General features: G+C 41.2%; 1 protein-coding gene across 1 annotated transcript; it reads right to left on the reverse strand.

Moving 5' to 3' along the window:
• Window positions 1-2,287: 2,287 nt before the first annotated feature.
• On the reverse strand, window positions 2,288-11,570 carry LOC130930589 (uncharacterized). The gene is made up of 2 exons (XM_057858551.1): window positions 5,817-11,570; window positions 2,288-5,628 (listed from the first exon to the last, which is right to left on the reverse strand). Exon 1 carries the CDS (start codon window positions 11,568-11,570, stop codon window positions 6,183-6,185), a length of 5,388 nt encoding a protein of 1,795 aa, XP_057714534.1. The 3' UTR covers window positions 2,288-5,628; window positions 5,817-6,182.
• Between the last annotated feature and the right edge of the window lie 1,833 nt (window positions 11,571-13,403).

The following is a 13,403-nucleotide window of genomic DNA, read 5'->3' on the forward strand; positions in this document are numbered from 1 at the left end:
AACACACTTGTCCCTAGTAAATCCTATCGGTGCAGTCTTTTTATTTACATTTTTGTTCAAATGTATTGGCATTTATACTTTATAAAAAGGGATCTCAACCTGGGGGTACGCCTCCCTTGTAGGCTTTGAGTCCTTCTATGTATGAATGTAAATCACTAAAAGTGGGAAGGTTCTCAGGATTAGCCGGCTTTCAAATCATGTATTCATCCTGACTACTGTACTACTGAACATATGCCTGCTCCATCACACTGACATGGCTCCCTGGATGTCTGCATTTGTGTGCTTTTCTTCTCTGTGCAGTGCGGAAGATGTAGAGTGGGGTGTAAAATCAATTTCCTCTGGCCTTGAGGGAAATTAGTATAATAAATAATAAAACATTAAAAGAGAAAGTTAAAATGTGAAGTGCAGGAGCAGCCTCTCTCTCCTCATCTCATACATGACGTATATGACTTGTATTGCAACAGTTAATATCTATTTACACTAGAATTACAGTTAGGCCTGCTAAACTGCGAGAATTGTGGCTGAAATTTGAAATGTGTTGGATCTGAAGATTACAACTAGTCGATCTTGCACATAGGTTTTAACGCATTTTACAAATAAATTGTCAAAAGCCTCTGACACATATCCACAGCATGTTCTACATTATATATTCTTCTCACATCTTGGTACTGTCCAAAAGCGATTGTTGAGATCAATAACGGAGTAAAAAACCTGTCAGTTTTCAAGAGAGTCACAATCACTTGGTTTTACTATAAACTGAAGAATGCAGGTTTCACATGTAATTATATTTAATTTGCAAAAAAGAAAAAAAAAAAAAATGGTCTGACTGTAGTCCAAGCTTAATGTAATGTTAGGATTCCTGTTATTAGGAAATGCATGAAAATCCTTGAGTTGTTCGTCCACACCTTCACTAATAAAAAGAGGTCATCAATGTACCTGCTGAAGCATTTTATATTGTCCTGGAAGGGGTTCATATCGCTGTAGATGTGCCTCTCCTCCCAAAGCCCCATATAGAGGTTCACATAGTTGGGGTTTTAAGTAGCTCCCATGGCAGTGCCTTTTATTTATCAGTACAGGCGATCCTAAAATAGAAAAACATTGATCCCAAGAGTCCATTCGGTAAAATTAAGCCGGTGGGGGGCCATGGGGTCTGTCCTATGCTGCAAAAAATGCTGCAAAGCCTTCAATTTATCCTCATGGCGTACATTAGAATATAGGGCCACTACATTCAATATTGCCAGGAAGGAATTGTGAGGCACATATGTCCCCTAATTTGTTAAGGACCGGTACATCTGTAGAATCTCAGAAGCAAGATTTTAGACTCTTTTTGAGGGTTTTAATAATTTATAATTAATTTTAATAATTTAAATCAAATGTAAAAATCCAACCACCAAAATATTAAGAGCGAACAAGTAATATGGGATGCGAAACTGATCTGTGAGCTGAAAGAGATAATCTGGCGATGAGGCAGAGGTCCAACTGCCATAAATAGTGGCTTGTTAGCAATTGCCCATCTGACACTGTAATTGACTCACACACACCTACACACACTGTATTTAGAAAGGTCTCAGGAAGACTTTAGGTAAAATGGAGATGAAAGTGTTAAATTTGTACATAATAACTAGGGCTGTCAAAATTATCGTTTTAACGGGCGGTAATTAATTTTTTAAATTAATACGTTAAAATATTTGAAGCATTTAACGCACATGCCCCGTTCAAACAGATTAAAATGACAACAGCGTCATGTCCACTTTTTACTTGTGTTTTTTGGTGTTTTGTCACCCTCTGCTGGCGCTTGGGTGCGACTAATTTTTATGGGTTTCAGCACCATTAGCATTGTGTAATTATTGACATCAACAATGGGGAGCTACTAGTTTATTTTTTGATTGTAAATTTTACAAATTATATTAAACGAAAACATTAAGAGGGGTTTTAATATAAAAATTTCTATAACTTGTACTAACGTTTATCTTTTAAGAACTACAAGTCTTTCTATCCATGGATCGCTTTACCACACAGGTGTCAAACCGATTCCAGAAAGGGCCAAGTGGGTGCAGGTTTGCTTTCCAACCAATGAAGAGGACACCTTTTCACCAATCAGATCTTTCACATGTGTAATCAGTTAAACTTTGTCAGGTGCTACTTGTTTCAGTAGGTAGTTCATTGGTTAAACTCTCTGCACGGTATCGGTTGGAACAAAATCCAGCACCCACTTGGCCCTTTCTGGAATCGGTTCGACACCTGTGCTTTAACAGAATGTTAATAATGTTAATGCCATCTTGTTGATTTATTGTCTTAATAAACAAATACAGTACTTATGTACAGTATGTTGAATGTATATATCCGTCATGTGTCTTATCTTTCCATTCCAACAATAATTTACAGAAAAATATGGCATATTTTATAGATGGTTTGAAATGCGATTAATTACGATTAATTAATTTTTAAGCTGTGATTAACTCGATTAAAAATTTTAATCGTTTGACAGCCCTAATAATAACATATAAAATCGATCGAAGTCCATTCTATTGGATTTGTGACAGACGAAACATCATACTGTTGAAAAATCAATATCATATAGTCATAAAATGTCGCTTATGAATTTAAGTGACATTGCATCGATTATACGTTTGTCTACCTTCTACAGCTTTCATAACTTCACCTCTTCTAGGAAAGCTTTTCACAGGGATTACCAGTGTGTTTATAGGAACCTTTGACCATTATTTCAGAAGCGCCGTTGTGAGGTCAAACACTTATTTGGATGACTAGGCCCGGATCTCCTTATTTTTCTAATTTATCCCAAAGGTCAAATTTGGGACCATGCCTGTATGGATTGCAAATTCTTTGAGTGGATGAGCTTAACCGGAATGCAGAATCTTCACCTCAACCTGACAGAACACCATTGGTATTAATTAGAGAAGAAACTGAACACAGAGCTTTCTCATCCAACAGAATGGTCAAAGAATTCCCACAGAAACATTACTAAGCCTTGTAAAAGGCTTCTTTCTAATCTTCTCAGAATATTTGAAGACATTGTAGCTGCAAAGGACAGGCCAAAAACAAAGCACACATGGGAAAGACAACTGGCATTATTCATGAGGACATTGACCATTAGGTGAACATAATATGCTTTATACGAGACAAAAAGAAAACAACTGGTAAAACTTAGACATATACATTACATATGTGCATATATTAATGTTAGGATTGACTGTGCATAATTAAACATACTCTGACTCCATTTTGTGTTTTTAAATGCGTAACTACTACCAGCTGAAGCATGTTTCCTGCAATGTCTGGAATCGTAAAGTAAAATAGCAGAATACAACTGTAGTTCCAACCTTGAGGGACCCAGTAAATGAACTATTCTCACTATTCTCTAGTTGTTCAAAATAAAATAAAAAAAGCAACTCATCTAGATGAATATGAATGAAATCATGAATATATTCATCACAAAATCGCTCTTTTAAAAATTCCAGTCATTCACCATGCTCCATCTGGGGCATGATATTAGAGTGGTACCTTGACATATGAATTTATTTTTTTTTCCAGGAGCTGGTTTGTATGTCAAAATCGTCAATCAAATCAATCAATCAAATTTATTTCTATAGCCCTTTACAAAAACCCAAAAGGTCTTTAAAGTGCTTTACAACAATGACAAACATGGTTCATGATACAGTAAATAAAAGGCAGGGAAGTACTATACTATGACATTAAGAAAATTTTATAAAACTAAAATAAATAAAATCCGAAAACATTTAAACCCCTAAGAAATAAAACCAGGCTACCCTAGTCTGGGGAAAAGGCGAGTCTAAAAAAGTGTGCCTTTAACCGAGATTTAAAAAGGCCTAGATTCGTAATGGTGCGGATTTCAAGGGGTAGGCTATTCCACAACCTGGGGGCAGCAACTGCAAAAGATCGGTCTCCCCACTGTTTAAGTCTTCACCTGGGAACTTGCAAAAGAAGCTGGCCGGTAGAACCCTGCCTGAGTTACGGATGGTTAAAATCTCTGATAAATAATAAGGAGCCTGGCCATTAATAGAATTAAAAACAAACAGCAAAAGTTTGAAATCAACTCTAAAATGGACTGGAAACCAGTGGAGTGATGGAATGATAGCACGGGGGTAATATGTTCACGTCTAGGTGTACCGGTTAGTTGCAGAGGAGAAATGGAGGACTTGGGAAGACCAACATAAAGTGCATTGAAATAGTCCAGCCATGAGCTTAAAAAAAGAATTGCTATTTCAAGGTCGTGGTGACTAAGAAAAGGCTTCGCTTTGGCCAAGAAACAGAGCTGGAAAAAACTTGCTCTTACAACATAACTAATCTATTTTTCAAAGTTGAGCCTGCTATCGAATATCACTCGGAGATTTTTAACGTGTGTCTTAAAGAAGGGAGTCAGAGCGCGGGAGTTGGGTTCAAGGGCATTTATCAAGGAAGGTGTGCCAAAAGTACAAAAGAACAGTTTTGCTCTCGGTAAGATGTAAAAAAAAATTGTGGTAGCCACTTTTTCACATTGGATATGCACTCCATCAATTTAGTGAGAGCAGTTTGTTCATTGGGTCCCAGGGGCAGATACAGCTACAGGTCATCAGAAAAAAAATGAAAAGAGATATTTAAAAAAAAAAAAAATTTTTTTATAATTGAACCTAAAGATAGGCGACAAAATGCAAACAGAACAGGCCCTAAAATAGAGCCTTGTGGCACCCCGCAAGACAGAGAGGTTTGTGAGGAGGAAAATTCCTCAATCATTACCAAGAAGGTTCTATGTTCCAGGTACGATTTAAGCCATTGTAGAGTGTTACCACGGATATCTATGAAGTGCTCTAAACGAGATACAAGGACTGTATGGTCGACAGTATCAAATGCTGCTGTGAAGTCTAGTAAAAGAAGGATAGCTGGGTTTCCCATTTTCCACAGAAAGGGCAATGTTGTTGTGCACTTTTAACAGTGCTGACTCAGTGTTGTGTCTGGACCTGATGTACGTCGAGACCTATTTCCCCATTTCACCTTCTTCCTTTTTTCACCACTACTACCACCTGGACTAACCTTCTTGGGACCCATAACGTTTTTCTCACAAGAAAAACTGACGTTCTGCCGTCTTTTGGTATAACAATGAACAATGAATTGTGGCGCTGTCGTAAATTGTCGTATTTTGTGCATTTCATCATATTTTACGGGCTATGTTGAAAAAAATCATAATCATACGTCGATGCATTCGTATGTCGAGGTACCACTTTATTTATAATCAGGGGTGCACATATTTTTTTTGCCCAGGTTCTCAGAGGAGGACCTGGAGATGTGACTTGGTCCTCATTGAGCTTGAGAGCCGACCCGCCTGATGCGATAAAATTATGACAAGCTTTACCTAGAGCCAATTACCTTTAATTAGTTATAGTAACAATTAATGCTTGATTATCAACTGGCACAACAAAATTGCCATTACTTTGAAGTGAAATGTAAAGAAATAAACATAAAAGCTGTGCTGTCCTCACAACACGTCACGTGTGTTGCTATACAGCCAGCGAACCAATAAATGAAACTCTCCAAAGACAAGGCGTACTTTTCTTGATTTTATGGAGGTCTCAATTTGTGTGTATAACGTATGTTGTTGTTGTGATGCGGTAACTGAAATACAATACGAAATATAAATTAATAATACATTCAAAATGTTATACATTAATATCTTGCACGTGTGAGTAGCTTAGCACAAACACAATGTCTCCAGTCATATCAATGAATAACGAAAAAGTTCGCCATAAACAAAACACACATTTTTCCTTCAAACTCAACATACAAACCAACTAAAAACTCACAAAGACGAAGGTTAGCCAAGGCTTAGCCGGCAGAGCAAGTTCGTCGATGTTTTAAGCCTCGCAGGCGCTGAGAAACATGCTTGGAAGGAGGAAAAAAGGCTGGCGACAAAGATCGCTAATTGCGACAGATGCTCTTGCTTTCAACATAAATGCACGTTTGCTGGAAAAGGCGAGGTCTCACTCGCTATCATTTTTAGATGAACTCTTTGGACTACAATATTTACATTTGAACTAACTTATAGAATTTTAACTAACTTATTAACTTATGAATTACTTTTGTCTTTTTAACAAAAAGGCATGACACTCCCCGCTTGATATAATTACATTATATCACTATTAAACGAGAAACATATGACATCACGGTATTCAGTTAATATCTGAAAGTAAAACAACAATTTCTGACACAGGTCTTAAGAACACTTTGGCTGTGCCATCTCTCACGATCCGCACTTCAACTTTGCGGACCCTATTGTCACCGCTGGGTACAGTTCTAACTATCAGTCCCATTGGCCATTCGTTCCTGTGTGCTTGAGCATCTTTCAACAGGACAATGTCTCCTTCTTTCACATTCGGTTGATTGTTCGTCCATTTTGAACGTTTTTGCAAGCTAGACAAATATTCCATTTTCCATCTTTTCCAAAACGTGTCCGCCAGATGTTGGACCCGTTTCCATTGTTTCCCATATAACTGACCCTGGGAAAAGTTTCCGGATGGAGCTGAAACGGAACTTGCCTTTTGAGTTAGTAGCATTGCTGGAGTGAGTACTGTTGGGGACTCAGGATCTGTGGACACTGGGACTAGAGGTCTTGCATTAATAATAGCCATCACTTCAGCCATGAATGTGCTTAAAATCTCATGAGACAGATTGGTCTGAGCATTTTTTGTCAACATAGCTTCCAGGATGCGCCTAGCTACCCCAATGAGACGTTCCCAAGACCCTCCCATGTGGGATGCATGAGGTGGGTTAAATGTCCATGCACATCCTTTCTCTTGAAGGAACTTTCCTGTAGCTGACTTATCAGTGTCCAAGCCCAGTTCTTTACAAGCTCCAACAAAATTAGTTCCTCGGTCTGAACGCAAAAGTTTAGCTGGCCCACGAACTGCAAAAAATCTCCTTAATGCATTTATAAAGCTGTCAGTTGACATGCTTTCAATTAGCTCGATATGTACGGCCCTAGTTGTCATGCATGAGAAAATAACAGCCCACCGTTTGCTTAGTGCACTGCCACCTCTCGTGCGACGTGTAACTATTGTCCATGGCCCGAACACGTCCAAGCCCACTGTTGTGAAAGGGGGCTCTGGAGTCACTCGGTCAGCAGGCAAATCAGCCATTTTCTGAAACTGCATTTTGCCACGCAACTTGCGGCAGGTGACACAGTTGTGTATCAAAGAAGAAACGAGCCGCTTACCTCCCACTATCCAGAACCCAGCACTACGGACAGCTCCTTCTGTGATGTGCCGTCCCTGATGAGCAGACTGTTCGTGGAAGTGTCGCACTAGGAGTGTGGCTACGTGACTGGAAGATGGGATGATCAGAGGGTGTTTTTCATCTTCATTAAGTTCAGCAGAAGATAGGCGCCCACCGATTCGCAAAAGTCCATCCTTGTCCAAAACTGGGTTAAGTTTCATGAGTGTCTCTTTTCTTGAACCAATCATTTTCCCCTGTTTTACTTTTTTAATGATCCCACTGTATGCATCCTGCTGGACTGATCTTATAATGATATTTTTGGCTTGAGTGAATTCTTCCATACTTGTTATGTGACTTGAAAACCCTGCTTTTCTTTGCTTAAAGAGGGCAACAAATTGAATGAGCCTGGATATTGCCTTGCATGCTGTTGTCCAGCTTGAGAACCTTTTGAAGCGCTCTGAACCAAGCACTGACTCTAGTACTGAGGTAGTAAGCGTTTTTACTTCTTGACGCATTTCTTTGTCATTTTCGGGTTCGACAAGTGGGAACTGACTGACTTTGGGCGAGTCATTTGAATACAGAAATTTTGGCCCGGTGAACCAGTTACTGTTTTTGAGTTCAGCAGCTTGGAGTGACCTAGTCGCCTGATCTGCTGGGTTTAACTCTGTTGGCACGTAGCACCATTGTTCTGGTTGTGTAGATTTCCTAATTCGTGTGACTCGGTTGGCTACATACATGTAGAATCTTTTCGAAGAATTATGTATGTATCCTAACACAATACGGCTGTCGGTGAAAAACTTGACATTGTGAATTTGAATGTCCATCTCATCTCGGATTAACTCGTACATCTCTACTGCGAGCACGGCAGCACAAAGTTCAAGCCGAGGAACAGTGTGTGCCGGACGAGGAGCTAGTTTAGACTTTCCCATCACGAAGCCTACGTGATATTGGCCTTGACTGTCCACAGAGCGCAGGTAAGCTGCTGCCCCTATCGCCACAGTTGATGCATCTGAGAAAACAAACAAATCATGACTTTGCATAGTACTCACTGAACCTGGCCCATAGCACCTTTTTATTTCCAGATCCTCAAGAGCATTCAAAGAGTCTTTCCACGAGATCCACAACTGCTCTTTTTCAGGGGGAAGATGTGCGTCCCAGTCTTTCTCATCACATGACAGTTCTCTGAGCAGTGCCTTGCCCTGCAGGATTATAGGAGCAGCAAATCCTAACGGGTCATAGAGGCTATTGATTGTCGATAGCACTCCTCTGCGTGTGAATGGTTTTGTTTCATTGGATACGCGATAAGTGAAACTGTCAGTTTCCAAATTCCAACAAAGTCCTAGGCTTTTCTGAACTGGAAGGGGATCAACTCCAAGGTCCAGATGTTTCAGTTCCTTTGCACGGTCCTCCATAGGAAATGCTTCCATGACCAAGCTGCAATTCGATGCAATTTTGTGAAGGTGCAGGTTGGATTCTGCTAACAAACTTTTTGTTCTTGTTAACAGGTCAATTGCATGTTCTGGAGTGGGGACAGATGTAAGTCCATCGTCGACATAGAACTGTGTCTCAACAAACTGTCTAGCATCTGTGCCGTGTTCTTGCTCACCCTCCTCTGCTGCCCGGCGCATACAGTAAATGGCAACAGCAGGTGATGGACTGTTACCGAAGACATGTACTTTCATTCGGTATTCCACTACATTTTTTGTAAGGTCATTGTCTTTAAACCAGAGGTAGCGAAGATAGTCCCTGTGGTCTTCGCACACCTCAAAGCAATAAAACATTTGCTGAATGTCCGCTGTTAAGGCAACTGGTTCCTTCCGGAATCGCATCAAGACACCTAACAGGGAATTGTTCAGATCGGGTCCCCTTAATAGCACTTGGTTAAGGGACGTACCATCACACTCTGCACTAGAATCGAACACGACTCTAATTTGATCTGGTTTCTGCGGGTGATATACGCCAAATGTTGGCAAATACCAGTGTTCTTTACCTTCAGGTAGAGGCGGTGCAAGTTCAGCTTGATCATTATCCAGCATTTTCTGCATAAATTGGATGTAATGCCCTTTCATTTTTGGTTTCTTTTCCAAAGTCTTTTTAAGTGAATAGAGACGCTTCAGGGTTGCATCTCTATTGTTTGGAAGCCTCCTCCTTGGTCTGCGGAAAGGCAAAGGAGCGACCCAATTGTTCTCTTTGTTTTTGCTCACATTGTTCTTCATGATCGTTAGGAAGGTTTTGTCATCTATGGACAGTGCTACCTTGTCATCTGATTCATCTCTGTCAAACACAGATTGACCTAGCTTGTCTGTGATGTCTACAGAGTCCATTCTGTTTGTACTTGTCAGTATGTTTTGCTCAATCCCAACACTATGGTCCTCTTTTACAGTAATGACATTTGGACATGGCTGAAGAAAGGTTGTGCGCCCATTGTCCAACATGTGCGTTTTGTAAACATTGACCTCTGTGTTGCCGTGAATCTTGCCTAAACATACCTCCCCCACTACAACCCAACCCAAATCCAGTCTTTGGGCGTAGGGAGCGTTGTTGGGCCCGTTAATCTGCTCACGTACCTTATGAACCCTGAGAACGTCTCTTCCCAGGAGTAGAAGGATTGGAGCGTGGTGATCAATGGGTTGAATTTTGTCTGCAATTCTGAAGAGATGAGGATGGTGCTTTGCAATCTCAGGTGATGGTATTTCTGATCTGTCATCAAGTATTGAGTCACATTCAATCAAAGGAGGCAGTTTGATGTCAGTTTTGCCATCCATTGACTGTATGAAGAAGTTTGCTGCTCTTCTGCCTGAGGTTTCTGCCTTTCCAGAACATGTTTTTAGGGTGTATGGAGCAGGTTTGGCCTTGATTTGAAACAAATTAAAGAACTCTGTTCTTGCCAGGGACCTATTGCTTTGTTCATCGATCACTGCGTACATATTTAGCATTTTGTGTTTTTGGCCTTCTGGATAAGCTCTCACTAAACAGATTTTGGAGCAAGAGCGAGGGCTTTCATTTTGACCGCATACTTCCGTACACATGGAAAGCACTGCAGTTTCCTGCTCAGTAACTGAACTTTCTGAGACGTCATTTTTGGGAACAGAAGTGGGACCTGGATGAAGTGCCCACACGTGGTTAGGACTGTTGCACTCAACACACTTGACTGCCACCTTGCAATCTTTTGCAACATGTTGTACTGAGCCACAACACCTATAACAAATGCGATGCTCTTTGAGGAAGGTGCGGCGCTCTTCCATAGGCTTGTCTCTAAACAGTTTGCATTTTTTGAGAGGATGTGGCTTTTTGTGAATTGGGCATTGCCAATCTGGCTCCTCTATTTTATTTTGGTCAGGCCCACTCTGATTTTCGATTGCAACGTCTGTTCTGTGTACTGTCACAGCAAGTTTACGATTGTGTGGTGTCGACCTCTCTGTGCGACTGGACGTTTGTGCGTTACTGTTGTATAAGGCGAAGCTCGGATCATTTCGCATTTTCGCCTGTTGCTGTACAAACTGCACGAAAACTGAGAAAGGGGGAAACGGCACACTGTAAGTGTCTTTATATTGTGAGCCCACAACTGTCCACCTTTCTTGTAAATTGAAGGGGAGTTTTTCCACTATTTGCCTTACCCCTCGTGCCGTGTCAAGATACGCAAGCCCTGGAAGTGTTCCGTCTGATTTTGCCCACTCTAACTCTAACAAGATGTCACCAAGTTCTCTAAGCTTGGTTGGATCTTTATTTGTTAGTCTTGGGAACTCTTTTATCTTTTTTAGAAGTGCATCTTCGATCGCTTCTGAGGATCCATAACACTCTTCGAGGCGTTCCCAAATCATTTTTGTACCTTTAGCGGGATTAAGAGTGTGAACTATGCGGATTCTTTTAGCTTGTTCTGCTGATTTTGGCCCCAACCACTTTGTTAGTAAGTCTAATTCCTCTCTAGCGGACAAATTCAGATCTTTTGTCGAGCTGACAAAGGACGCCTTCCAAGCTCGGAAGTTTTCTGGTTTATCATCAAATTGCAGTAAACCAGTACTGACCAATTCTTTGCGTATGAGATATTTAGCGAACTCTGCTGCTCCATTTAGTTCAATTTGGTTGTTTTTTGCCGGTTGAAACGTATGAGCGTGTGGGTTCAAAGATTGGGTGTTATTTATATTTTGATTTATTTTCATTTCGTGTTTGACGCCCTGAATCGTGGGTTCTGAGACGTGCGAAGTTTCGGCTTTAACTCTGACATGTTCATTTGTGACTTGCATGTCCGAGCTATTAACTACTGTTTTTGATGGCACTAATAATTTGTGTTGCTGTTCAACATATTCACTAGTGCGCTGTATTGAATTCAAAGGCACATTTTCCATTTGAGGTTCTATGTCTGACTCCCGCTCTGACGTTCTACTTCTTCGTAGGCTGCAGCTTCAGCTTCGGCTGCAGCTATTTCTTTTTCACACTTCAGAACGTGGAGACTAGCCTCTAATTCTGCTCTTTGCCTCATCATGTTAGCTTCCTTTTCAGCAAAGCTAAGTTGGGCCTTGGCTGCCCGAGCTTTGGCGTAAGCCCTTGTTGCTGAGAAACCCGACGATGAAGATGAGTGTGACCGCCGACTGGGAGCGCTGGACCTAGTGCTGCGTGGAGGTGAAGGCTGTCGTCGAGGCGAGGACCACTGTTGAGGCGAAAGTTGTTGGCGAGGCGAAGACCACTGTTGAGGTGAAGGCTGTCGCCGCGGTGAAGGCTGCTGCTGAGGTGAAGGCTGACGCTGCGGTGAAGGCCGCTGTTGAGGTGAAGACCGCTGTTGAGGTGAAGAACGTTGCTCCATCGACGACGGCTGGACTGTAGGGTCTAGTCGATCTGTGGCTGTCCCGGCGTCCAGTTCGTCTTCCGAGTCGATTTGTGGCTGGAGGGCTGCTTCATCTTCAATCTGTTGGTCGTAACCTCCCAGATAGCTTCTTCCTGAGCGGAGACTCATGTTGCCTCGATATAGCTCTGTGCTGCTGGAGCCCGCTGAGTAATCGTCTTTTTACTGTGCTGTCCTCACAACACGTCACGTGTGTTGCTATACAGCCAGCGAACCAATAAATGAAACTCTCCAAAGACAAGGCGTACTTTTCTTGATTTTATGGAGGTCTCAATTTGTGTGTATAACGTATGTTGTTGTTGTGATGCGGTAACTGAAATACAATACGAAATATAAATTAATAATACATTCAAAATGTTATACATTAATATCTTGCACGTGTGAGTAGCTTAGCACAAACACAATGTCTCCAGTCATATCAATGAATAACGAAAAAGTTCGCCATAAACAAAACACACATTTTTCCTTCAAACTCAACATACAAACCAACTAAAAACTCACAAAGACGAAGGTTAGCCAAGGCTTAGCCGGCAGAGCAAGTTCGTCGATGTTTTAAGCCTCGCAGGCGCTGAGAAACATGCTTGGAAGGAGGAAAAAAGGCTGGCGACAAAGATCGCTAATTGCGACAGATGCTCTTGCTTTCAACATAAATGCACGTTTGCTGGAAAAGGCGAGGTCTCACTCGCTATCATTTTTAGATGAACTCTTTGGACTACAATATTTACATTTGAACTAACTTATAGAATTTTAACTAACTTATTAACTTATGAATTACTTTTGTATTTTTAACAAAAAGGCATGACAAAAGCACTAATTCTAAATAAAGGGCATTATGCGGCTCCCACATTAACTCCAAGCCTTTGTAAAAGTGGGATGTCCTCCTCATAAGAGCTCATTGAACGTGCATGTTTAGCTTTGTGAAATGCGAGCAAAAACATGTTTGTCAGTGCATGGCGCTGTTCTTAACTTTATTCCACCACTTGTTCATAGGGCGAGTGGGGTCCTGACATTGATAGTTTGCTTAATTGCCACATGCTCTGTTTTTTTCGTGCTTTTCAAAGTTTGGAGGGCTGAAATTCTTTGACCCTGCATAAAATGCGCTGCTCTTATCAGCGACATTGGGATTCTCACGGCAAATTTTGGACTACATTTCCGTGCGAGCATCATTTGCTTCTAGCCATGGTACCTCCTGCAGCCACTTTTCAGCAAAAGTCCTTTTTTTTTCGGTAGCTCCGGTGACGTCTCTGTCGTCTGTCTGTCTTTTGACGGGGGTTGGGGAACACAGAAATAATTACTTAGTGGGGCTGGCCTCTTTGACATTTTGAGAAGTGCTTTTCTC

The sequence above is a fragment of the Corythoichthys intestinalis genome, chromosome 15 (assembly GCF_030265065.1).
Source record: "Corythoichthys intestinalis isolate RoL2023-P3 chromosome 15, ASM3026506v1, whole genome shotgun sequence".
NCBI classification, from domain to species: Eukaryota; Metazoa; Chordata; class Actinopteri; order Syngnathiformes; family Syngnathidae; genus Corythoichthys; species Corythoichthys intestinalis.

What these genes read in the sequence shown, in the direction of transcription:
- LOC130930589 (XM_057858551.1), bottom strand. Translation starts at nt 11,570, where the DNA reads ATGGAAAATGTGCCTTTGAATTCAATACAGCGCACTAGTGAATATGTT.